Here is a 27,519-nt window from a genome sequence, read left to right on the forward strand (position 1 = left end):
TTATTCCCATAATACAAGAACTAGGGGTCACCAAATGAAATTAATAGGCAGCAGGTTTAAAACAAATAAAAGGAAGTTCTTCACACAGTGCAAAGTCAACTTGTGGAACTCCTTACCTGAGGAGGTTGTGAAGGCTAGGACTATAACAGCGTTTAAAAGAGAACTGGATAAATTCATGGAGGTTAAGTCCATTAATGGCTATTAGCCACGATGGGTAAGGAATGGTGTCCCTAGACTCTGTTTGTTTGTCAGAGGGTGGAGATGGATGGCAGGAGAGAGATCACTAGATCATTACCTGTTAGGTTCACTCCCTCTGGGGCACCTGGCATTGGCCACTGTCGGTAGACAGCATACTGGGCTAGATGGACCTTTGGTCTGACCCAGTACGGCTGTTCTTATGTTCTTATGTTGCCAGTGCCACGGGCTGGATATTACAGGGGGACTCAGGGACTGGGGTGCACCTCTTGTTAACTTGCAAGGCGGTGTTAGGGCTGGCATAGGCCAGAACAGAGTGTTTGAGTGCCTGACAGGCTGATGGTATCAGCAGGGGCAGCTCTAGGTATTTTGCAGCCCCAAGCACGGCAGGCAGGCTGCCTTCGGCGGCTTTCCTGCGGGAGGTCCCTGGTCCCGTGGCTTCGGTGGCAGCCTGCGGCAGGTCCGCCAAAGCCGCGGGACCAGCGGACCCTCTGCAGGCATGCCGCCGAAGGCAGCCTGCCTGCCGCCCTCGTGGCGACCGGCAGAGCGCCCCCCGTGGCTTGCTGCCCCAGGCACGCGCTTAGCGTGCTGGTGCCTGGAGCCGCCCCTGGGTATCAGGGAGCTAACACCAATCTGCCACAGGCAAGATTCCCTCTTGATAGAGGCAGGGGGTAAAAAAGTCAATCACCGTCCTAGGTACCTTAAGAACCATTAGAGAGGGTTAATTAGTTTGTTCAGTATATTGAAGCTATAAAATGCATAACAGCTCTAAGTGTTATAATTGTTGTAGCTATGTGAGTCCCGGGATATTAGAGAGACAGGGTGGCTGAGGTTGGTCCAATAAAAGATATTACCTCACCCACTGTATCTAAGTATTAGATACGGTATTGTTGGGGACAACTTCCTGGTGCAAGTGCTAGAGGAACCAACTAGGGGCCTGCTCCTCTTGACCTGCTGCTCACAAACAGGGAAGAATTGGTAGGGGAAGAAGAAGTGGGTGGCAACCTGGGCAGCAGTGACCATGAGATGGTCGAGTTCAGGATCCTGACAAAAGGAAGAAAGGAGAGCAGCAGAATACGGACCCTGGCCTTCAGAAAGGCAAATTTTGACTCCCTCAGGGAACTGATAGGCAGGATCCCCTAGGAGGCTAATATGAGGGGGAAAGAAGTCCAGGAGAGCTGGCTGTATTTTAAAGAAGCTTTATTGAGGGTGCAGGAACAAACCATCTCGTAGTGTAGAAAGAATAGCAAATATGGCAGGCGACCAACTTGGTTTAACAGAGAAATCTTCGGTCTTCACAGACAGCGTCAGCTCAGTATGGGTAGGAGGTGAGCAGCCCTCAGAGGTGAAAGAACAGGTTAAGGACTATTTAGAAAAGCTGGACATGCACAAGTCCATGGGGCCGGATCTAATGTATCCGAGGCTGCTGAGGGACTTGGCAATTGCAGAGCCATTGGCCATTATCTTTTAAAACTCCTGGTGATTGGGGGAGGTCCCAGCCAACCGGAAAAAGGCAAATATAGTGCCCATCTTTAGAACAGGGAAGAAGGAGAATCCGGGGAACTACAGACCAGTCAGCCTCATCTCAGTCCCTGGAAAAATCATGGAGTAGGTCCTCAAGGAATCCATTTTCAAGCACTTGGAGGAGAGGAAGGTGATGAGGAACAGTTAACATGGATTCACCAAGGGCATCTGATTGCCTTATCTGATGAGATAACTGGCTCTGTGGATATGGGGAAAGCGGTGGATGTGATATATCTTGACTTTAGCAAAGCTTTTGATACGGTCTCCCACAGTATTCCTGCCAGCAAGTTAAAAAAGTATGGATTAGTTGAATGGACTATAAATTGGATAGAAAGCTGACTAGATCGTTGGGCTCAACGAGTAGTGATCAATGGCTCGATGTCTAGTTGGCAGCCGGTATCAAGTGGAGTGCCCCAGGGGTCTGTCCTGGGGCCGGTTTTGTTCGACATCTTCGTTAATGATCTGGATGATGGGATGGATTGCATCCTCAGCAAGTTTGCGGATGACACTAAGCTGGGGGAGAGGTAGACACGCTAGAGGGTAGGGATAGGGTCCAGAGTGACCTAGACAAATTGGAGGCTAAGGCTAACAGAAATCTGATGAGGTTCAACAAGGACAAGTGCAGAGTCCTGCACTTAGGACAGATGAAGCCCATGCACTGCTACAGGCTGTAGAAAAGGACCTGGGATTACAGTGGACGACAAGCTGGATATAAATCAACAGTGTGCCCTTGTTGCCAAGAAGGTTAATGGCATATTGGGCTGCATTAGTAGGAACATTGCCAGTAGATCGAGGGAAGTGATTATTCCCCTCTATTAGGCATTGATGAGGCCACATCTAGAGCATTGTGTCCAGTTTTGGGCCCCCCACTACAGAAAGGATGTGGACAAATTGGAGACTCCAACGGAGGGCAATGAAAATGATTAGGGGGTTGGGGCACATGACTTATGAGGAGAAGCTGAGGGAGCTGGGCTTATTTAGTCTGCAGAAAAGAAGAGTGAGGGGGGATTTGATAGCAGCCTTCAACTACCTGAAGGGCGGTTCCAAAGAGGATGGAGATCGACTGTTCTCAGTGGTGGCAGATGACAGAAGAAAGAGCAATGGTCTCAAGTTGCAGTGGGGGAAGTCTAGGTTGAATATTAGGAAAAACGATTTCACTAGGAGGGTGGTGAAGCACTGGGATGGGTTATCTAGGGAGGTGGTGAAATCTCCTTCCTTAGAGATTTTTAAGTCCAGGCTTGATAAAGCCATGGCTGGGATGATTTAGTTGGGGTTGGTCCTGCTTTGAGCAGAGGGTTGGACTAGATGACCTCCTGAGGTCTCTTCCAACCCTCATCTTCTCTGATTCTATGAACTTATTCATAACAATTGTCCCTTTGAGTAGGAACTGCTCCTATATATATAGTCTTTTGTTTTCTGTTTTATACCTTCAAACGATTCTTGTGGTGGAATATACAGTAGCCTCCACATTATTGGCGTCTACACCGCTCTCCTTTGCAATGAGTTGCCAGTCTGCCTCCCTGATCTATTAATTCCCTCCAAACAGAAGCCCGGTTCCCTGAACATATCTGGAGTCACCCAAGCGGTTCACATAATTGCAAAGGAGTTGAAAGACGGCCTCACGAGGCCTTGTTTTTTTGTCCAAATGCTTGGGTTTGGTTGTTTCTGCTGTGGTGGGTTAGAGAGGTGACATTTGAAATATGACTGAAGAAAAACACCAAAGCTCTGAAATTTGAAAAACTTCTGCAGGACATGTAAGTGGTCAGAACACGGTGGGGGGGGGGCGGCTGCCTGTGCAAACTGTGTGAAAATGTCGACACACTCTTCCTCCGATGTGAAACATTTCAGCAGCCGTGTCTCCGGGCCCGGGTGGGCGCTGAAACCAGGGCGCTGGGCACTCCCAGGCCAGGCCAGACCAGGGGGCGCAGCGCCGCCAGGCACAGGCACCGCCCGCGCGGGAAACTTCCCGGCTCGCGCCCCTCGCAGCAGCACGTGTCTCGTAGCCCTTCCCGGCGGCCGGACTCTGGCCTTCCCGGCATGCCCCGCGCTTACCATCGAGCGCTGCGCTGGTGGCGTCGGCGTGGGGAGCGGGGCGGTCCCGCCGGCCTCGCCGTCTCTGTCAGGCCGCGGCAATATGGCGGGCGCGGAGCAGGGGGCGAGCCCCGAGCAGGCGGAGAAGCACCTGAACGGGGAGCTGCTGCTGCTGCTGGAGCCCGAGGACGCGGAGGGCGGCGCGGCGGGGCCCGGCGCCGAGGAAGGCGCCAAGAAGAAGCGGCGGAAAAAGAAGAAGAGCAAAGGCGCCTCCGCGGGTAGGGGCCCGGAGCGGGGCCTGGAGACCCTCCCGCGGGCAGGGAGCCGAGCCGGGCACGGCCCTGCGGCGGCTCGGGGGCGGGGGGCTGGAGTTAGTGTGGAGGGGTCCGGGGAGAATCTCCTTGGGGCGGCGAGTGGCCGCCTCGCGAGGGGCTCGGGAGTGAAGCCGCCTTGGCGGGCGGCAGCCGGGGTGGGGGCGTGAGGCGGCTTTTGGGGCCAGTGTGCGGGTGGGGGTAGGGTGCGAGACGCGGCCGTGGATGGGGGGCGGGGTGGTGTGTGTGTAGCTGTGGTGGGACTGGGGACGAGTCTCTCCGTGGCTTGGGAGGTGGTTCTGTGAGCGTGGCTGCCATTGGGACGGGGAAATCTGCCGTGGGGTCAGTCTGTCAGTGGGGAGCCACGATGAGACTGGTATTGTAATTGGCGAGTATCTTTGTGGCCTTGCTGTTGTTTCCCTCACGCTCTGCTCCTGTTGCTTGTCTTTGAGGCAGGTGATGTGAGGTGCCTGAAGATCATTCACAATAGTGGTTAAGATCATTCAGAATAGTCGTAACATTGGCAGAGGCGACTGTTGGTTGCTCATACGTTTGTGTTAGAGAAAGTTCCTGTATGTTTCAGCTCACAGCCTGTTTCAGGGACAGTTTGCCGGGAGATTGTGAATGCTGCTTTGTACACAGCAATATCCACTCCTATGGCCAGAGATAAAGAGCATAATTTTGTTGCCTTAAAGTTTATCCCACAGGAGGGAGCCTTTCCCACTAACCTCCCAAACATTGTACATAGAGATCTGAGGTGAGTCTGTGCAAATAGTGTAAGGAAAGCACAATTTGAGTCTCTTTTAACAGGCTAGAAGTTAGAGTTGCAGATACTTCGTGGTTATCGTTATTTTCATACCACTCATGTTATCTCCCTTGAGCAGGCTGGTGCTAGGACCAGCAGAGTTATACAGACAGAAAAGAACTGTAGTTATTTGAACTATTGGATAATCTTAGCTTTATGTGCAGGCTTTTTTAATGGCTCCTGTCACCATAGTACCTAACAGTTGTTGTTACATGTTCCCTACTTTAGAAAAGGTGAGACGTGCTCTGATATCTTCATAATGAGGGCTGTAAAAATATTTAGATACTTTTTTTAGATTTTTATATCACAATTCGGAGCCATTTTATTTTGGTAAATCACACTCTATTTTGCAAACAGGACAAGAAACAGAGAGAGAATTAGAGAGTGCTCTTGATGATGTAGCAAAACAGTTGGATAAACAAACACTGGAGGAGAAGGAAAAAGATGATGATGAAGAAGGCAAGTGTAACATTGTTTTTCTAACATCTAAAATGAAAGTCTATGCAGTGCTTGAAATTGAACACTTCTACCCCAATATAACGCCACCCGATATAACACGAATTCGGCTATAACGCAGTAAAGCAGCGCTCGGGGGCGGGGGGCGGCGCAGTCCGGAGGATCAAATCAAGTTTGAAATATTGCGGTTTCACCTATAACGTGGTAAGATTTTTTGGCTCCTGAGGACAGTGTTATATCGAGGTAGACGTGTACTTTCTACAGCTGTCTAGTTTTTCCAGTTTAAGTAATTTTTTTCATCCAAGGTGCCATTGTATATTTGTAGCAGCTTTTCTTCATATTCAGTAATTTGCTAACTGGGTTATTAGCCTCATTATGTCACTTGAGCAAGAGATTAAATTTCAGACAGACACATTGTGCCACCTGATAGCAAAAGTTGTAGCTGGTTTTTATGCTTATGGATTTATATCACAAAGGAGATCTTTTAGTGTGATATAGAACAAATAATATAGGGGAATGCTGGAGGAAGAGTCTGAGGAGATGTTATAATAAAACACACTATTATAAAACATGTGTATTTCTAGTCACTGAGGAAAATTCTACCTGTAATCCTAGTTCTTGCACTGAAACCTAACTAAAGAAATATGAAACACATTGCAATACAGGTACACACTTTTTATTGCTGCCAATATGGATTCTAAACAAGTAGTTAGTGAATCATTTTTTGTTAATCTGACTTTAAACATATCTTATGTTATAAACATATTACATGATTGAAAACCAAATAGAATTGACCTGTTCAGTAAATTCATTGTTCTGTTAATAAAACCACGCATTTAGCACCTGTCTGCTGAATTAGCATTTAAAATTGGCTCAACATCCTAAAGTGGCAAACTACCTCTGGAGCTTTAGGTTTCTGAACATATTAAATAGGATGTTAGTATCCAGAAACACTTCAGTAGAAAGAAGAAAAAAATTGCATTGGTGCATATAGCACTAGACAATAACCTTTGATTCTGAATGTATGTACAGTATCCAAGTCCAATTAATTGCTGTTCATAGTACTGTGTTCTGATAAAACTGGATTTCTCATGGCTTACTTCAGGTGATGGGGTAAAGGGATATTAATGTTAATGTAATGTGTACATTGTTGCTATGATTGCTGTTGAGTCAGAATTCAGTGAGAATAATAGCGAATGCTTCATAGTGAAAGGAATTCCTTGTGGGGGGGAGGAGGGGAGGGAATTAGAATTCTTGGATATTTTATCTCGTGGAGAGTGTTCTTATTCAGAGATAAATTAGTACATTGCATTTCACTCTGCTCTGTCTTTTACAGTGTAGTTATCAATATTTAAATAAACCTAAAATTTTAAGTGGTATTCTCACTGAAATAATGCTCTCCCTATCTTCTGTACAAATTACTTGTAAATTCTTTTACAAGCTAAATATCAGAATTTTTAATTTTTTGATTGCCTTTTGTGCTTGACCCATTCTCTTCACACCACTTGAAATCTGTGTAATTGTGGGAAATAGAGGCTGTGCCTGAAATCTGTTCCTGTTTGTTTTTCTTAAAAAATACTCAGTTTTTTGGCCATCTCCACAATGGGTAAAACTAACACTGCCCATTGGATGGGAAGAAGGGTTCAGAAAGTATTCACTATGGGTCTGCTGCATTACTGAGTTGGGTTGGCAGCTTAGCTCATCTGAGATAATGGAAAGTATAGTTATTGTGTTTCTGAGAAATGAATTGCATTTCAAGTATGGTCATGGCATATAAGGGCTTGTTTCAATTCCTTGTAAATTCTTAGGGTGCTAGCCTGGTGAAAAATTTCTCTTTGTTACTGGATAAACAGCCTGGAACAGAAAAGAACATTAGTTGGAAACAGTAGTTATGGATCTGGTAGCAGAGTAAGTTGGCAGCAATTTTCAAAGACATGGCAGCGTAGGCCCAGTTAGTTTTGCTTACTGATTGGCAGATTCTCTTGCAAGTGACATATGATAAGACCATGGGACGTGAATAACAGTAGCTACCGACTTCTTGAATTTTGCCAGTGTCTGCAGTGGGTTAGCATAGGGACCTGGAAGATACCCTGACTCTGTGAGTTCATGAACTATATGTCAAGACTACTACTTTTTCTGATGCAGTGTTAATGGATTAAGCACAGTTCAAGGTCAAGATCCATGTGACACAGTTATTGTGATTGAAAGAAATAAGTACAGGCTATTAGGAGAGATTGACCACCTAAATGCTAAATAAATTTTTGATTGAGAACCTGGCAGGACAAATTAGAAAGCAGAAACAACAGGGTGTTTGTATCTACAAGACATCCTTAAAGATTATAAAACGAAATACTTAAGGCTGAAACTTGACTCTCTTTTACACCCTGGGTTTTAATTAAGTACTAAAATCTGCACCCACTGCAGGACTGCAACGATCTAAAAATCACCAATCTGCTTAATAACAACTCGGATTACATTGACCATTTTACATAAGTAAAATGACCAGATAACACAAATCATTTGCCATTTGAAAGGCATGGAGATCTAGTGATTCCAATTTTTGTGCAAGGAATGCCCTGTCAATTTTTATAGATGAGCAAATACAGGGTTCTGAGTAAATATGATGAAAATAGCAACACTTTATATTGGAAGAAATTGGGACAACTTCTGGAATCAGTTTTTGTAACTAAAACAGGAGAGTTGGAGTGGGTGGTATTTGGATCTAGAAGGTGTAGGCAGATAGATGTGCAGAGTAATTAGCACTTCAGCTAAACAAGTTGTACACTGTTTTATAATCTTTGCACGCATGGAGTAGGTAAATGTTATTAGACATAGCCCCATCATGTTAAGTAAATGTTATTTTTTGATAGAGTCAAACCACGCTATAATTACACTCAGGTTGTTTCTTGCTGCTTTGATGCCATGTACTCCCCTCTCTTCAGGCTCTGAAAATTTGTAGGAAGGAGTACCGTAAATATTGGTCCCACTCCTGGGTTACCTGTCATTTATGTCTTCTGCACTACTTAGGTGGTGAGCTCCATATTGACCTTTGTGAGTTCTGTCATCACTGTTTTTCTTTTTCTGGTAAAGGAAAGTAACAGTTCTCTAAAGTTGTAGTCACTTCTTTCCAGCTGTATTATCTAATATGATTCTTTTTAACCCCTTTTCCCCAGAGGCCTCATGTTAGCTAGGTTCTGAAAATGGGATTTGGGATGGAAAGTGCTCTATTTCTAACACATTCCTCATAGGCTTTCTTTTTTCATTGACTAACTTCTAAAATATGCCGCCAACATATAAAGGAACTGTTCAGAGATATGCTATCAGCAGCGGTGCTTTCAGAAGTATCTTGTTACATCTGAATCTGGAGTTGGGAAGGAATCTGCAACTGTTGGTGATTGCTTCTAGCTCTCTCTCTTACCTATTCAGCTTTCTTCAAAGTTTCTAGAATCTATGAATCTGGGGACTTGTAACAAAACTGAATAACATCAAGTTCAATGCAGCTGAGGTAGAAGCAGCATTGGTCCCAGATGCTGTGTTGTACCTAGTTCAAAACTCAAATTCTTCTATTTGCTTATGGCATAGTTTAAAAGGGATGTACACATTTTAAGTGAAGTCAGATGTTTAACTTTCAGATAGAGTTTGTATAAAACTGTTGATTTTTTCATTGCTGTATACAAGCTGTAAACTAAGGTGTCAGATACAGGTTGTCTCATAAGCTGTATAAAATTGAGGTATCAGTTTTCTGAGTGTTCTTTAAGCCATTTTACCTGGTAGTTTCTCAGTAAGGTGCCATAATAATTTTTGTCCTACATTTAACTCTTTGAGGGTGTGTATGTATATATAAACACATTTCTTTTACAGACGGAGAGGGTGAAGGAGATGGAGCAACAGGGAAGAAAAAGAAGAAAAAGAAAAAGAAGAAAGGACGTATGTGTCAATTACAACAATAATAAAGGGAATTTTCTCTCATTCTCACTTAAACTTATTCTACTATATTATGGTTGTCCAATTAAAAATATTGTGGGGGATGGCCAAGGCTGTCTGAAAGTTCTCTCTGGTGCCTCTGAATGCTGCACTGAGCATTGGCCAGGTCAGATGACTTGAGGGCATCATGGTACATGGTGTTCCAGAGATAAGCCCAAATTCTGGCAGGAGGCTCTTAAATATACTTTGCTATTTTTGCTTTTCTTGCAGTTTATAATAATTTACAGCTTGCAGTATAAAACTTCTTAAAATGTTTACTCAACAGCTAAGGTGCAGACAGATCCACCTTCTATTCCAATATGTGATCTATTTCCCAGTAGCATATTTCCAAAAGGAGAAGAATGCGAATATCCACCAACACAAGATGGGTAAATGTTTTGTTTCTGTTTTTAAGTCTAAAGAATAATTAAGTTTAAAAAATAAATACTTCCGATCTGAAAGAACTTCTGATATACAACGAAAGACTTAATTTTCCTGCAGCTTTTCTTGACTAATCCTTAATGCAGATTGTGAACAAAGTTGATGGTAATGCCTCTTTACTGGATCATCTAATAAGTTCCTCCACAGAGGTCATCAGGTCAGAAATATTCTCCCTTCAGACCCTTAAAACTCATTGGACTGGATTTATATTTTACTCAAATATTTGTGTAGCTTACTTTCTTATGGAGTCCCTATATAAACTAAAATAGCTGCAGTAGCATGCTGATGCTCTTAATAGGATGTTCACTGTGGAGCATAGACTGGAGTTGGATGAAAAATATAGAAGGTGGGGGGAGCGGGGAGTATTTGAACACATGCAAATAATGTCATTTTTTTACAATCTTTTACTTGCTATCCACAGGCTTTCTTAAGAGTGGACTTTTTTTAGGTGTAACATTTATGGTAAAAGTGTGTCTAATGTAAGAAAGTTTACGCCCTGATGTCAAGCCCTCCTCCTGTTATAGATATAGATATATAGAGATAGATATATCTCTATCTCTCTCTATGTAAAAAACGTGTCTGCTCAGGTAGCAGAAGTAATGCCATGAGACTTAGGTGACCATCACACATGCTAACAGAAAATGGGGTAAAATTTGTTGAAAACATTGTTTATGAAATAGTCTTCACGGCTCTAGCAATCTCTTTTAAATGGCATGTAAATTTAAAAATTACGCTAATTTTTGTGCCTTCTAATGTTATAAGTATGCCTAAGATTGCTGTAACTAAGATTCAAACCAAAGCAACAAAATTCTGGTTTTGCCCCTCTGGTCGTAGTGCTCGAATCCTAGGGCTTCACAGCCTTTGCTAGCTGAGGCTTCCTCCCCAGCCATCTCCTGCTTTCTGCAGGTGTCTTCCCCTCAGACTCTTACCCTAATAGGTTCAAAGTCCCCTCTTGTGTCCTTTTCTGACCTTGGGTGTCTTGTCTGCTCCACTCTGGAGGAGACAGGAATCCTTATGTGATTTTCTGTAGGCACATGACTGGGAGCAAGCACATGACCTGCATCAACATGGCCCAAGGGCTGTAACAGATTCATTCTCCTGCACCAATGTGCCCTGTTACATAGACTTTTACCATTATTCTTGTGTCTGCATTTTCTTAGCTTTTTCCATACCTATTAATATTAGAACTACAGGACAACAATTAAGTTCATTTTGAGAGACTGAGTATAAGCTAACTAAAATGAATGAGGACCTTGAATTCTCAAAACATATCAGAGGGAACTTCTGCCTCTTTTTCCCCCCTTCAGCCATACTCTCAATGTCTCCAAAATACCTTTCTACAAAGAGCATCTTTGCTTTGTAAATAATGTTACAAAAGGTTTTGAGCATATGCTCTGATTGGATAGTGGAAAATAATCCAGATGGTGACCTAAGAGGATCCAGTATTCAACCACCCACAGTTATTTGTCTATATTCGGTAGACACAATCACATTGAAACTTTAACAAGATCAGTATCCTTTGGGTCCTGTAAGGCCATCTCATTTCCAGAATCAGTGTGAAAGATGAAGAGAAGATCTAAACATTGCTAGAGTAAATAGCTTGGGCTCCTTGTTTCCTTCGGGAGATAGGTCATTGGTCCAAATGGTCTTGTTCAGCTTGCAGAACTGAATTTCCTAGCTTTGTGCAGTATAACAAAATAGGCATAATTTCCTAATCTAATAGGACTGAGATCTGTATCTCCATGTATTCTCACTGGGAATTCTTCAGCATGCCTTTGCAAGTTTTTAATAGCTTGTCATTATGAGGTTTTGTAATTCAATCATTAACTTAGTTTTGCATTTTATATATTTGTTAGGTATTGTGAAAGGTCTTGATGTGAATCTAAGTATGAAAAGACTGTGGTTTAAAGACAAATTATTTGACTTGTAAAACTGCCTGAGAATTATCCACAAAAGAATAGATTGTTTCAGTCCAGGCAAAGTACCTTTTTGGGGTTACTGAAGTATGTATTTCATGTAGTGTTGCTCACTTCTAAGAGAGACTTACCTTTCATATAATGTGAAATTTTTTTAAATCTAATTTTTGAAAAGCATTTGTAGTGTCTGTGGACAGCCAATGGCTGTTGCTAATATATAACATAACGAGCACCATAGGTACGTTTAGGAGGTCAATATGTCCTATAACCTTGAGACTTATTGTTACTGAATATATTGAGTATCAAAGTAATGTAATTTGAATAAGGTGTTTCGCTTCAATTCATGGTATAAAAGGCTTTCTCAAAAGGGATTAATATTGTTAATCCAGTTAGAGTAGGACGACAGAGGACTAGTGGGTTTCCAATGTAAACAGATTCTTTGTGTCCACTGGAAGAACCAACCAGTTACGCTTCATATATAGCTTTTGATTCACATCCAGGGAGGTGAATGTAACCAGCCTTGGTCAGAGACATCTTCAAATGTATTTATAAAATGACCACTTTGTTCACTTGAGTTGTTTTTAGCATATTAGATAATACAAATAATAATAGGGTTTACCCAGAGCATATGAATTGATGACCCAAGAGAAATGACCCTTCCACTCTCCAGAAATTAAATCTATAGATATATAGATTTACATGCAGACTGACTCAGAATTCAGCTGATAAGTTTGTATAACATTTCTAATTCATTAAGAAATGACATCCTGTTTTATCATTTGTTGAGTTGTGAAATACAGCCAAGTACTGAAGAATCAATAAATAAGTATTTTGATCAATTTTCGCCAGCATTTATATGTGACTATTTGTAAAAGCTATTTTGTTGATGCATCTCTTTTGTACCTAAAACTATTGAAGAGGAGCATGGCTTGCTAAACTAGAAATAGTTCCTTTACATACTTTGCTTTCAGCAAATCTACTCTTGAATTGCGCTCCTATTTTTTATTTAGATATTCTAAAATCCAAGAGCTGATCTGGCATTTTTGGCTAAACAATTAGCTATAACTTAAATCTGCTTTGAACTGGCTAAAGTACATATCAGAACATTTCCCATAACGTAATTATTTTCATTTTATACATGATGAAGCAAGATTACTTCTTGATCATAGGTCTTCTCGTGCTTCCAGTGCAGTCAGTGAGGTTTTTCCTTTGATTTCCTTGGGAGCAGGAGCATCTCCCGTATTATAGCAACACTATAATATGGTATTTAAAGAAATGCTGTCAACTCAAATGTTTTCTAATTGAGTAATCAAAAAATAATTTGTTTTGCTGATAGAGCACCGTTTAAAGGCATATACATATTTAAAAAAAAACAACTTAAATTTAATTTTATAAGGTTCTTTCTGCTGTTGATACGGCTCTCTTCCCAGGGGGACAATGCATGTGCTGCAAGTGTGCTGTCTATGTGCCTACCTGTTGACACTTCAGTTTGTTTAATCTTTGCCACTGTTACTGTTAAAACACTCCTGGAGAGCTTGTGTGAAGAGAGCATGTGAGCTTTTCCCAGAACTGTGCATGGGAGTGATGTCCTCATGCTAGTGTGTGCAACAAGAACAACTGAATATTAGCAAAATAGTGAAACTGACTGTATGCAGTGCTGCCAAATGCATACAGCAAACTGAAAAAAGAATATTCTCTAATCTAGGTACAGAATTTTTATATGAAAATATGATTTTCAGGATGGCTCTGACCCTTTAAGGGTGATTCTGCCTTTTATTCTTAACCCTTGATGTTAGATACTTTTTCAAAAATTTATTTTGGACTGGATTTTCTTATTGCGACCTAGACTATATGTTTTGTGTGTGGAGAGTTAACTAATAGAGCAAAACAGGTTAATTGAATTTAGTGGGGGGAATCTACCAGACGATGGATTTTTTTGTGTTTTATTTAACAATGGCTTCGTTTTTAAGTTTTAAACTTGGCTTCTGCTTAGTTCTTTCTGAAGACTGTTATCTTTACTTTCAAGGCACTTGGATGTGAAATAACTAAGTTATGGAGTTTCGAAAACAGTATGTCCGGCATCCTAAATACATTGTTTTCCCCTAATTTCAGGAAGACGTGGCAAAATGGATTTCTCTGAGCTTTCATGCATACATTAATTTGAATCCAGGCTGGAACAGTTTTTTTCAGGTTGAGGCTTTGTAAAACTAATTTGAAAATTTGTGACTGCAATTTTTAGATTAAAATGTATAATGAATTAAGTTTTATAAATGCATTTTTTATAAATATCACCGCTGGTAGGGTATCTTAATTTAAATTTACAAAATTGATATAAATAAAAACTAAAATACTGAAAATGAAGGCCCTGATCCTGGAAAACAGACCACAAACAGATATGTGGCTTTACTCACTTGAATAATCCCATTACTTCAATGGGACTACTTTTGCTTAAAGTTAAGTGTGTACATAAATGCTTGCAGTATTAGGAACTAAAATAATATTTTTACTACTTTTGTTTTAGTATCCCAATCTTTAACACTTCAAAACAAAACTGCTTCTGTGTTAACAATGAAAAGTTAAACATTCAATACATTAACAAAGTTTACTGTCCACTCATACAGATAAGCCACTCATACAGATAGGCCCACACCTGCCAGTGTGTGCGAAAGAGTGATTTTTCATCAGCACCTAAATTAATTAGCAGCACAAATCCCATTGACTTCAAACTGCAGATACTTAAGGGGGAATAGAGCCTGGCGGAAGCATTGCAGTGTTCTTGACTTGTAAAAGAAGTTTAATATACTGGAAGATGGTGTTGCTTGCTAGGCTGTTTGCTTTATCAATGTTGTGTTCACATTATTCTCATAGTAATGATTTTAATGAGGTTTTGGACTTGTCTTTTCAACATAGCTGAGTCTTTTAAGTGCAGGAAAAACTGTTAACATCTAAACAAGTTGAGAACATTCACCTTTACTTTGTTCCCATTTTATAGCCTTAAATTGCTGAAGGACTAGAAATAAAAATAAGTAGATTTTTAATTAAAACCCAGTAATTTAAAATATATTTTTTAAAATGTTTATCCTCCCTTTTTGGCCTCACGGGCATTCAGATAGGGGAGAATTTCATACCTGACTAAATATCCAGATCACTTATATGGCCTTTACAGAGTTTTGAACTTGGAGCACATCTCAGTATGCATTATTTGCAGCATTAACAGTATCTTGACAGGTCACTTGCACATCAGTTAAAGCTAATTGTATAACAGATTTTATATAGCTCAATAAGTACTGTTTGTATTATAGTAGAGTCTAGAGGTCCCTTTCCCAAAGAGCTTATAGTCTTAAATAGATAATATAGACAAAGTGTTGGAGGGGATGCAGCAGCACAGAGAGGTGATGTGAGTTGCTAAAGCAGGCTAGTGGCACATCTGATTAGAACCCTAGTATCCTGTCTGAGTCCCATGCCCTTAGACCATGAAATATCCCAATTAGATATGCAGGCAGCTGTTAAATTTTTGTTCCATTTCTTTGAAAAAGACATTTGATGATGCTTCAAATGATGAGTGTTTGTTTTTGTGGGTTCTTGTATTGCTTTCATTGCTGTGATATTTATGCATCTGTGGATAAAAAGGAAACTTAACAAGCTGCTAATGCAGCATTAAATTGAGAATCTAGTAGAATGGTTTGAAAAGTTGCCAGACCAAACTTAACTTGTCCATTTGCATTTTGACACTGCAGTAGAATCATTACTAATCACAAAATGCTGGGCAGTGGTCCTGCTTGGCAAATACAGTAAGAATATCAATCAAGTAACTTTAGCATTAGTTACACCGTACATAGCATTTTGTATTGTTGAACGTGTAATGAAAGACTATATATGCATACACATAAATGGACAGTTATTGTCGCTGTGGGTACCTTCTTTTCACTCAGGTCAGGAAATTCAGTCTTCATTGCACAAGTAGCAATTGCTGGATTCTTGTGCTCTTGTGCTGAGATTCTTCATGGCACAAGAGAGAGGGCACTATCAGCAGTCACAGCTTCCTGATTCTGTGGCTGGCCTACACCCGCCCCAGAGTGAGCTAGCTGAAGCTTCACTTCTGCTGCTCTATCTTACACCATCTCAGTAGGGACCATACGCTAGTTGAAAATCAGTGAGGCACAGGTGTACTTCTTTCCGTCTCCGCACCAGGGTGAACAGTTGGCTCTGGAGCCAGCCCCTATATCTTATTGCCACTAAGAGCTACTTTCTGCTGGGGGACTTCCTAGTTCAAGGTGACACAATTTTTCTGTCATGACAGCATTGCCCAGCTTAAAGAAGAACTCCAGTGTTTTACTATTAAACACTGTGAATAGATAGTCTTTTCTGTTCTATATATGTCAATGAAAAGTAAGGAAATACTGTGGAAATGTCACTGTTGTCTTAGTGGGTGGATCTGAATTTGGTAGAGGTAGTCAGGGTCCTGTGAGGCAGGAAGCTTGATTTATTTATTATTTTTTGAGCTGAAAAAGCTTCACAGATTTCTTTGTACTTGGAGCTGTTTTTTTCCCTCCAATGTATTTAAAAACTCCTTATTGAGGGGAAGGTGTAGTTAGGTGCATTTCATTGGCAGATCAGTTTCAGGACCACTGGATGTAAACAGCACTCCCCATTCCCATTGACTGCTTCTCTGGCTTTTTTTTATCTACAGACTCTCTCCCCCTCTCTCTTGGAGGGGTTCCATCCCAGGATGGAATAGGATGTGATGCTGTTGAAAGAGCTATATTTTCCATAGCATAAAACTGGAGTCCAAACTACTTGTGTCCATTTAAAGATCCCTTAGCGATACTTGTAAGAATCAGAGTGTTCTGGCTAACTTCCAGTTGTAATAATTGCAGTGTGAATTTATATAGACAGCAAGTTTCTGTAGCTGCAGTATTTTTCTTCACTTCCTTTCTTGAACTGTTGTGTGATTCTGCTGTGTTCCACCCCAGAGCTGGCTGTGTTACAGTGATGGGTGAAGTAATACCTAAATTTCTGATGAATGATATTGAGCTGGCTGAGGCTCAACCAGATGATGATGAGGAGGAGGTGGTGATGGGTTGGGGTAAGCAGACTGAGGTAATAGCCCTTTTGAGGGAGTACATCTGCCACTGGTCATCAGAGTTTGCAAGTTGGGCTAAAATTCAGACCTCAGCTTCTACTAGATGACTACAGTACAGCAGTAACCAGGCTGGCTTTTTACCATCTGTAATGGGCCAGAAGAATGCAACTTTACTTTCAGAAGGAGACCGTACAAACTGTTCTTCATGTCTTTCTAGCCTCAAGATTAGACTGTCGTAGTGCATTCTACATGGAGCTATGGCAGGGGTTCTCAGACTTTTGTACTGGTGACCCCTTTCAGACAGCAAACCTCTGAGTGTGACCCCCCCCCTTTATACATTAAAAATACTTTGTTATATATTTAACACCATGATAAATGCTGCAGGCAAAGCAGAGTTTAGGGTGGAGGTTGACAGCTCGCAACCCCCCATGTAATAACCTCCTGATCCCCAGTTTGAGAACCCCTGAGCTATGGCTTAAAAGCATTTAAAGACTGAAGCTAATGGAGAATGCAGCACCTTATTGAGTGGTGCATGTCGCTGAGAGCACATGGCTCTGAGATCTGCACTGGGTTTATTTTAGTCTCAGGATAGAATTTAAGATGTTGATCATGACGTGTAAAGTCCTAAATGGTCTCTGACCTGCCAGTCTGAAAGATGCCACAAAAAACGTTTATTTCATGGGGTTTGAGGGAAAGTTGACCATAAGTTCCTGGGAGACTAAAGGGGGGATGGGGGGGGTTGATTTACTGGCTGACTGAGTTAATTCATTATTTGGATATGATTTTTTTCACTGCAGGATGATCATTTAGTATTGTAAGTCTAATTAATTGTTTGGGTGCCTAGAGTTTTTTTTAATGGGCCTTCTTTAGTCTTTAAAACAAAAATAAGTATCTTTCATACCCCAAAGGGGTTAATTAGTTAGAGACTTTGTAAGCAGTTTACAGTTGTCAGGTCAGAGTTCTAATAAATACCGTGGTGATGATGGGTGGTGGTCTTAATTTTAACACTTGTACATAATCACTTTAAAGGCGAACTGCTGCTTGGAGAACTACAAGTGATGAAAAGAAAGCACTAGATCAAGCCAGTGAAGAGATTTGGAATGATTTTCGGGAGGCTGCTGAGGCACACAGACAAGTGAGGAAATATGTTATGAGCTGGATCAAACCTGGAATGACAATGATAGAAATCTGGTGAGGATAAAGACATTTCCTTGAAAGACACTATTATAAAAAGGGGAGGAGGAGGTGTCAAAATGTCACACACTTGTTTTGACTGCATTTTGAATGCTCTCAGTTCAGGGTACTTTTTGTTGGGTTCTTCCAATGTCTCCCATTTATTCCTTTCATTTCCTCTTGTCTATAGAGTCCATCAGCACCACTACTTTAATCAGTGGAGTTCTTAGTATTGAGTTCCCATACTGACTTGACCATTGTATTTATCTATTTCCAACTTTAGCACCTGCGTTGTATGTTTTTTGGTTCTGTGCCTCTGTTCTTCTTGTACATAAAACTTCTTCAGGGTGTCAGGAGCAGCAGCATGTGACTCGGGTAGTGGCACAAACATCTCTTCTCCATTCCTGCCAGCATTGCCAGTAAAGTACTATGTGTAAGAGCAGCATAGGTGCAATCTACTGTTAGGAATGGGAAAATAGGCACAAAGCTAGCATGTATACACATACTCCCACAACACTACTTTTTCTGCATATTATTGCTTCCTCACTAGCATCGTTTTCATTCTGCGCATGCTTCTGCTGGAAAAGCAAGTGCAGTCCTTCTATGACATTCTCCCCTGGGAGCTCAGAAATTAAAACTTTTGATTGTCAGGGTTAATGTTAAAAAGAAATAATTACCCAGGCAGTCTTTCTTCTGAGTCTTTGGCATTTGATATTGGGATGTGAGAGAAACTTGCAGTTCCAAAACTTACTGCAGATATTGTTGGTAGGAAAATGTCATCAAGAAGGGTGAAAGACAGCTGCCTCCATAATCCTCAATCTGTTTGAATCAAATCTGGTGTGCTGTTGAATTACTTAACTTGAATATTTTGGGTTATAAGCAGAAATTTCCTCAAGATATGGCTTCCTTTCATAGTGTATCACAGGCTATGGGGGCTTACTTATCTATATAAGCTTTTTCAAAATTATTTTGTTAGGATTTAATAGCTTTGTTGGATGAAATTGGGATAAACTGCAGTGATGTGAGTCTCAGTTTACACCAGTGGGCTGGGATTAAATGAGAGCTTGCACTGATGTAGCTATATCACTGTAGCTACACCAGTGGCTAAGAAAACCAGTATAGGCAAGGCCCAAGAAAAAATACATGCATATTATTTTTTTTATTGGATTACCTTTTTTGAGTAGTTGAAAAAACTGTTTGATCACATTCTAGTCTCAGAACTGTTTAGTAAAGTCTCTGTGCTACAAGTAACTCTACTAAAATAAATCAATTTAATTTGCCCAGAATTTATATTGTGAATATTGTGTCCCTGATTAGTTAAATATAGCTTGCAAAGTATATTCTTTCAAATTTAAATAAAAAACACTGGGAAAACAAATGAATATGGTCAAACACAGGACTAAATTAAATGATCCCAAAACAGATTAGAATAAAATAAGGAACTAAATCATCACTAGCCAGGCTTACTTTACGGATCTGTACCTGTTCCTGATTGTGTGTTACAAATAAGACTGAAATTAAATATAGGCTAATGCTTTTCTTTGTCTTGTATGTTCTCGCATTTGTAAACAAGTGCTTTAAAATAACTCTTAGTACATTGTGTGATTTTAATAGAATCCTCTCTTTTCCTAGTGAAAAACTCGAAGACTGCTCACGCAAACTGATAAAAGAAGATGGTTTAAATGCAGGTCTTGCATTTCCCACTGGATGTTCTCTGAATAACTGTGCAGCCCACTACACTCCCAATGCTGGAGATCCTACAGTATTGCAATATGATGATATTTGCAAAATAGACTTTGGAACACACATTAGTGGTTAGTTTTTCCTTATGATTTATAAAACGATATTGTTGGATTTTCATTGGATGGAAACATTGTACTAACCTAATTTCTTCTTCTGATTTCAGGTCGTATTATTGACTGTGCTTTTACTGTTACATTCAATACGAAATATGATAGACTGTTACAAGCAGTAAAAGATGCTACTAATACTGGTATAAAGGTACACTAATTATGAAAATTAATTTTTACTGGGTTCTGAAACTTAAACAAACTAAATCCCTCATAATAGATTTTAAAACTTTTCTCTATCTCTTATTTTCAGTGTGCTGGAATAGATGTTCGTCTCTGTGATGTTGGTGAAGCTATCCAAGAAGTTATGGAGTCCTATGAGGTCGAAATTGATGGCAAAACATATCAAGGCAAGCTCTCTCCTTCAGTGTATGTAGAAATAGCTATCCTGGGAGTGTTTTTTACAAACCCTACTTTGTTCCTAGCTGTTGAAGTGATATTTGTTTGCGGTAGTATAAGTGTGTGGTACAAGTAACTTGCATTATACATATTCATATAACCACTTTCCTCAACTGTAACCTAAAGGAACTTTGCCCTGAATGATTTTCAAACACTAACTGTTTATCCTGAACAAACACTTTCAAAAGCACCACATCTGGCATTTACTGTATTCAGAAGTGAAAAGTGAGAACAGCCTTTCATAATTCTTGTTTGTTTGCAAAATACATAGCAAATAAATATCTACTGGTTAGAATTATTAGTTAGTTTCCTTAAGGCCTGAATTAGGACTGTCATAGTAATAAAGCCATTACTCCATATATATACTTGGATCTTGCCTGGATGAAATTTGTACAAGAACAGAGTGATTTTCTATTGTTCCTTCTGCAATATGTATGAGTCTTTCAGTTTGCTTCCAGTACTCCACATGTGGGCTAATATAATCATTGGCATTGAAGGGTTAAACATTTGTTAGTGACTTACCTAACTATTTATATTTTACTTTGTTTTCTATAATAGTGAAACCAATTCGCAATCTGAATGGACATTCAATTGGGCCATATAGGATACATGCTGGAAAAACTGTGCCCATTGTGAAGGGAGGAGAAGCAACAAGAATGGAGGTACAATGAGAGTTCTTAAGTATTTAACTCCCTTCTGCTTAACCTTTTCTAAATATGTAGGAAAACTATCTCCTGCATTGTCCAAGTGTGTAGTATTTTTGCCCACATGGAAAATAATGGTAGGGAATTGACCTTGCTATGCATAGTACTATTTTTATGAAATATTGAACATCATTTTGGGGCTTGGCATTTCATCTTCATGGCTCATGGAGTTTTTTTCCCCTCCACTATTCCAGCTACCAGTCATTTTTCTGAAATTAAAATTCTGGGATCTTGTAATAAAACAGACTTATGTTAGTTAAAATTGTGAATACATATACTTAAGTAATACTGTTAGAATATTGTAGTTTTCAGGAGGAAAATAAGAGCCAGGAATTTTAAAGTTAGAAGATGAACTTGAAATAAGAATAAGGAAGTTTGGAGTACGGAAGTTCATTCACAGGAGGGTGGATCCGGTAGATTAGGCTGTCCAGTTTCTAATGGAATTTTGATTGAGGTAAAGTTGTTTTTGGAATGTGTATGGAAGATAAGAAATACAACACCAAGTGTTCCTAGTTGTTGAAGTGTGTATGAGAAGGGAAGAGGTATCGTGTGCATTGGTGGCCCCTGAGATATGCTTAGTAAATCTGTATTTGTGGTGAGCGTGAAGGTTTGTGTTCCATATCAGGATTTCAGAAGAGGTCATTGCAGTGTGGTGATTGGGTATAAAGAAGGTTCCTTTATGGTAAAGAAGATAAGCATTAATAATATGTCTGCTGAGGTTGATTGGGGAACCTTAACTATAAACTGTCAGACTTTGTTCTTATCGGTCATTTAACTGTATGTATTTACAAAATTAATCCTTTCAGTGAATTTTTTACATGGGAATTATTTCTGTAGTACCATAGCTGTTCATGATGCTTTGCAAACAGAGCTAGACATGTTTCTTTTAGTTGAAAAGTTTGCAGTCTGATTTTGACAGATTCAAAACAATTAAGCATGTTTGTAATCTGTAATGAAAGATAATTGTTAGCTAGGTTTGACAGAAAGATGGGTTTTAAGAAGCATTTTGAAGGAGAGAGGATACTTGTTACACGAGATAAGGAAAGCTGTTCCAAGCACAGAGGTAATAAGTATATTACATTAGGTGCCAAGTGCATCCAGTTGCAATTTTGATCTGCATCTAATTTTTAAATGGAATAACAGGATCAGAAAATAAGGGCTTGTTTAGAAGATTGGTACTGGGATAAAGAGCCTTTAATTTTATTTCTAGGTCCCTGCTTCTAATCCAGTCATGGTCAGTAGTAATCGGGTGACTTACTATCACTTGACAGATGTTTAGTGGCCTATAAGAAATGACTTGGGTCAGTCATGATATGTTCTCATCACAAAAAGCACCAATGCAATTGTTATCTATAATGACTTTCTTGTTAGCAGTGTAAGACAGAGGGCAAGGATTTAACTGTCGTCTTACTCCTACAGATGATTCCTGCAGAAAAGGAATAAGGAATATTTCCATGACCAGCATAACGTTAATTAAAGAATTATTGAAACATAGTTTACTTCAAATATTTCGGAGTTTTGAGGGTGCTGTTTAATGAAAGAACCAATCCATGTTTAATTCCTGCTGTTCATATTTTGCTACACTTAAACTGTTAATTATACAAGAAGTTTCAACCTTTGTCTATTGCTTTAGTTTACATGTATTTACATAATGTTCACTTTTTTTTTTTTCTCTTTTAGGAAGGTGAAATATATGCTATAGAAACCTTCGGTAGCACAGGAAAGGGTGTTGTTCATGATGACATGGAATGTTCTCATTATATGAAAAATTTTGATGTTGGGCACGTGCCAATAAGGTTAGATCTGGTTTTGAAGCTATTTTTACTGCACCAGAGGAAGCTGTCACTTCTTTTTTTTTTTTTTTTTTTTTGTTTGCTAGGGCTGGGGTACAGCAAAGCCTCTTAACTAATATCAGGTCTTCCAAGGGACTTGAAAAGACTAATGTAAATGATGAACTTGTATGAACTGCGCTGTAACATGCACTTGTGTGAGTGTGTACTAGACTCTGTTTACACATACAGGATGACACAGTTCTTACCTCAGAGCTTGAAAATAGCCAAAAAAAAAAAAAATTAGAAAAGGTGATGCCCTCTAAATGTAGTCTATATTCCTATCATAACATACATAATGAGAAAATAAATATTCTTTGTAACTTCACAATTCCCCCTTCTCTACTCAGGATGCTTTTCTTGTTTCCTTCTGGGAGCTTCTGTGACTTATGGTTCAGTAGCACAAGCAAATCTATTTTTGGGAACAGAACTGGTTAAACTGTTAGTGTCATCTTTTGCTGAGGATGGTGGGATGTTTGATTATTTAAAAATTAACTCCTCAGAACAGTGCACTGACATAAAATGAAGTGCTCCATTAATTTAGGCTAATTTCCAGATTTCATTGGGATTGTATTACATGGCATTTTTAGAAATGAAACAGGTAAGTATTTTTGAAGTACAGGTAATCAGAGCAAGACACCACAATATAGCAAGTAACAGTATGGCACACTAGATGCACAACACTGTTTCCAGGTCTTTTTACTGCATCCACAACATTTAGAATTAAGTGTCTGTGTTTTGTGTGTGTATATGTAAAATGTATTATATGCTTTTTTGTATCAACATTAAGGTTGCAAAAGGAAGAGCTCAAGTCTGTTTTGAAGTTGTACACTTCTTAGCTGTCTTGACAAGACAAAAACAGAAGATTATACATATTTTGCACATTTGTTACAGATTTTACAAATTATTTGACTTTCAGAAGTGAAAGTGATATTTACCAATGGTAAAGCTTAATCCCAAATTAGTTTAGTTTAGAAACTTCAGGACGATAGACTTGGAATACTTGTTTACAAAGTGAATAGTTCTGTTGATAGTCCCTTTCTTGAAAAGAATAACTTTAGTTATGCTTAATTAGGCTCATTTAAATGCCAACATTACTAGGTTTTGAAGTTATCCTGTTCATCTCACTCTAAAGAATTGAGGGGAAATTGGTAGGTGTGAGTTCCCACCTTTTCTCCTCTGTTTTGCAAGGCTGAACTAATAAGACAGCAGCATTTTTGGTTTGTTTTGAAGGCTCTATTTTTCAATGGAAAGATAAAGGTTGAACTTTTCTCCTTGAACAGAGCCTGAGATGATGTGACATCAAAATCACAAAAATGCAAAGCCAGTAACACCCCCATATTTAATGTGGTTTTTATTTCTGTATTCTTTCTCGATGGTACCTTTTTTTCCCTGCAGTTAATTCAGTGCATTCTTTCTTCTAGGCTTCCAAGAGCAAAACATTTGCTAAATGTTATCAATGAAAACTTTGGCACGCTTGCCTTCTGCCGCAGATGGCTAGATCGTCTGGGAGAAAGTAAATATCTAATGGCTCTGAAGAACTTGTGTGATTTGGGTATAGTGGATCCATATCCTCCCTTATGCGACATTAAAGGCTCATATACTGCCCAGTTTGAGCATACCATATTATTGCGCCCAACATGCAAAGAAGTTGTCAGCAGAGGAGATGACTATTAAACTCAGTGTCACCTCAACACCTTTATATTCTAGGCTTTGTTGGAACATGTTATACCAGAATTAATTTGCACCGTATTGTCTGTTTTAACAGTGGACCGATGTAATACTTTCCATGTTTGGAAAGAAAGGAATTTAATCAAAGGCAAGTCTTCTAATGTAACTAACCAAGGAAAAAGCTTTCATGCCTCTAGAAATATTTCAGAAGGTTACGTATGGTTTTTTTTTTTTTCTGTTCAGGGAAATATGTGCTATAAAGCTCAGTTTTTAGTTTGGAATGAGTTATACATTTTGTTTTGAACATTTATGATGATAAATGCTTTTCAAATATTTATATTACCATATTCCTACTTGAATGCTTTGAATGATTACACCTGACTTCTGCACCTAAGCCCTCTATGGTATTGCCTTTTAAATTTCCTGGAATCCATTTTGTAAAAAATAGACAAATTTTCAGATCTTAAAAACATATATACTTTTTAAAAGTCTGGTTATGACTCTGGGCAGGAATCTGCTGGGGAACTGCTCTATTAAATAATAATAAAAAATATCCAGTTGCCATTTATTGTCTTGAAACTGGGCCTGTGGTACCATTTATGTGAAACTTGACAATCTATCATTTATTTAACAGTAGTATCTATGCTGAGAGCCAAGCCAAGGTGTTGGGGTTTTTTGTTGTTGAGCATGTCACTCTCTAGTCTTGAGTTTTTCTGTATTGGAACATGCTAGCAAGTACATTTTGACTGACTCCTTTGCTGCTGTTTTCAGTAGGGAGGCCCATCTGATATGCCTTCTTAAGCTAAATGCCTCACTTTATACAATCACTGGGCTTGCTGCCAACCTTTAATATTAAAATGTCTCTGCAGATTCTTTGGTACCTATATGCCCCATTGTATGACATTAAATATTCACTGATACTTGTTTCCTGCCTCCTCAAAATACAGGATAGGTAATATAAAGATTTAGGGACAGTAGTGAGGATGAAAACATTAGCTTTAGTCTGTAATTGAATCCTCTTCCAGATGAGCAAACTAAATTGCAGTACCTGACACTTTCTTGGTGTAACAGGCATTATATTTCTGCTACAATAACTGGCTGAATCTCATTCATGTTTGTTTTACTAAAAAATGAGGATTTTTAGAGCTTGGACTGCAGTTGGCATAACATCACTGCCTACTTATGTGGCTCAGTGTTAAAATTCTGCATAAAGTTACTGGTAACAAGTATGCCAATTTCTATAGTAGTCAGCATGAGTGCCTTAAACATGCCTGCTTTAGGAAAACAGAACTCTTTACGAAGATATAAAGGTGGCTGGTCTCTGGTTTATTTCAAAAACTTTTTTTTTTTAATTTAGAAATACTAAATATTTTGTTAGCTCTTCCTTTTTGGATTAAAGGGAGCTGTATATTGATCTGACAGGACTCTGATATATGAGCTGCAGCTCTTCATCCCGTTTTGAGGGAGGGAAGCAAAAGATGGCAAAATGTCTAAAGTTGAAAAGAAACTAGGCCCTCAAAATCATCCCTGATTTTTCCATACTTTATATTTGTTGCTTATAGAAATGGGTGATGAAATAAACTCATTTACTTAATTCATGTTTATCTGTTTCCACTTTGGAGTCTATATATCCTGCATGGTATTTCCAGCCAATAGCCGGGCAGCAACATCTGCATGTGTCTGTGAACTTATACCTTAAAGTTAGATCACATGATGGCATTATGCTAGCTAATGCTGTGCATATTGTACTGAGTATCTTGCAGAAGTGAAAACTGGCATTTGAAAGAATCTGGGATGGGTGGGGTTGTGTTAGGCAGTAAAATCGTGATTTTTAAATGTATTGGCAGGACCAGAGGTGGTGCCATAGATTTCTAGCCTTTGTATTAGTAGTTTACCAGTAGTGGGTACCTGGCTTTATTGCTTTATTTGGGGGAAGGGTTGGGGCTGAAAGGCTTTTGCCAGATCTGCACTATAAACTTACCTCAGTAAAACTACATCACGCAGGGGTGTGAAAAATCCACACCCCTGACCTACGCAGTTACGCTGACCTAACCCCCCAGTGTAGACTGCTGTCTTTACAGGAGAGCTTCTCCCATCAACACAGCTACCACCTCTCATGGAGGCAGATTATCTCAACGGGAGAGGCTCTCCCATCGGCATACTAGTGTCTTCACTGACGGGTGACAGCAGCACAGTCCCAGTGCAGCTGCTCCACTGTAATGTTTAAGTGTAGATCTGCTGTTTGATTTTAGCTGCTTTGCTGATTTTCTTATACCATTCTCATCAACAAATTTTCTGCTTGAGACTCTGCAGGCAGCCTTAAGTCTTCTGGTAGTGGTTCTGTAGGTTACATCATTCTTTTTTTCAGTAGCTTCTCTAATGGATCATTTCCAGAGCAATTAAAATCATATGAAACCAACTTTGAAATCTTACCAGGTAGGTAGTTTTCCCACATTTCTTCTCCCAACACCCAAACCACATAAGGAGGGACTGGACTAGCAGAATTATAAAAAAACAAAACACAAAATGGGGAAAGATTTTAGTTTGCCCTCATACTTCTGCTAATTGTCTATCAGCCAATTCACACATTAGGAACTTTGGTAGCAGTGCATAATAGCAAGTAAAAAGAATAATTATCTGAAATGTAATTTCCAGTCTTGTAGCTCTTGTTTTAGGTGTTTACTGGGTGACCAGACTGCAAAACTTTTCTGCTGAAGCAAACTGTGTGTGGTATAAACTTATCTGGGCGTGTTTGGCATAGCTTCGTCTGTCATCTAGGCTATGTCTACACTACAGCCGGGATCCACGCTCTGAGATTGATCCACCAGCGGTCAATTTAGCGGGTGTAGTGAAGACCTGCCAAATCGACAGCAGATCGCTCTCCAGTCGACCCCTGTACTCTACCCCCGAGAAGAGTAAGATAAGTCGATGGGAGAGTTTCTTGCATCGACTCCTGGTGGTGTAGACCCCCCGGTAACTCAACATAAGGTACGTTGACTCCAGCTACGTTATTCACATAGCTGGAGTTGCGTAGTGTAGTTCGACTTACCGCTGTAGTGTAGATATAGCCTACAGTGGAGTTTTTGACCAAGATTTTCAAATTTGGGACTCTAAAGTTAGGAGTCAGTCATATTTAGGCCTAAATAAGTGACTGTCTTTTTCTTCCTG

General features: G+C 39.7%; 2 protein-coding genes across 2 annotated transcripts in view; one reads left to right on the forward strand and one right to left on the reverse strand.

The window, feature by feature from the left end:
• LOC123343443 overlaps positions 1–3,828 on the reverse strand; it is a 20,051-nt gene extending 16,223 nt beyond the window's left edge. Inside the window, exon 1 of the mRNA XM_044978600.1 lies at positions 3,772–3,828. The gene's annotated coding sequence lies outside the window, so the exon portion shown is untranslated. The remainder of the gene's footprint in view (positions 1–3,771) is intronic.
• Positions 3,766–25,953, forward strand: METAP2 (methionyl aminopeptidase 2). The gene is made up of 11 exons (XM_044981278.1): positions 3,766–4,028; positions 5,224–5,325; positions 9,184–9,249; positions 9,572–9,674; positions 17,755–17,916; positions 19,531–19,712; positions 19,805–19,899; positions 20,002–20,098; positions 20,706–20,809; positions 22,532–22,647; positions 24,105–25,953. The coding sequence occupies exons 1-11, from the start codon at positions 3,854–3,856 to the stop codon at positions 24,355–24,357; spliced, it is 1,455 nt and encodes a 484-aa protein (XP_044837213.1). The 5' UTR covers positions 3,766–3,853; the 3' UTR covers positions 24,358–25,953.
• Positions 25,954–27,519: the final 1,566 nt, after the last annotated feature.

The sequence above is a fragment of the Mauremys mutica genome, chromosome 1 (assembly GCF_020497125.1).
Source record: "Mauremys mutica isolate MM-2020 ecotype Southern chromosome 1, ASM2049712v1, whole genome shotgun sequence".
Lineage (NCBI taxonomy): Eukaryota > Metazoa > Chordata > Testudines > Geoemydidae > Mauremys > Mauremys mutica.

Excerpts from the sequence above, each read along its gene's own strand:
- METAP2 (XM_044981278.1), top strand. The coding sequence starts at position 3,854 with ATGGCGGGCGCGGAGCAGGGGGCGAGCCCCGAGCAGGCGGAGAAGCAC. Across the intron at positions 17,917-19,530 it reads ATGACAATGATAGAAATCTG|TGAAAAACTCGAAGACTGCT; the intron begins GTGAGGATAAAG and ends CTCTTTTCCTAG. Across the intron at positions 20,099-20,705 it reads TGATGGCAAAACATATCAAG|TGAAACCAATTCGCAATCTG; the intron begins GCAAGCTCTCTC and ends TTTCTATAATAG.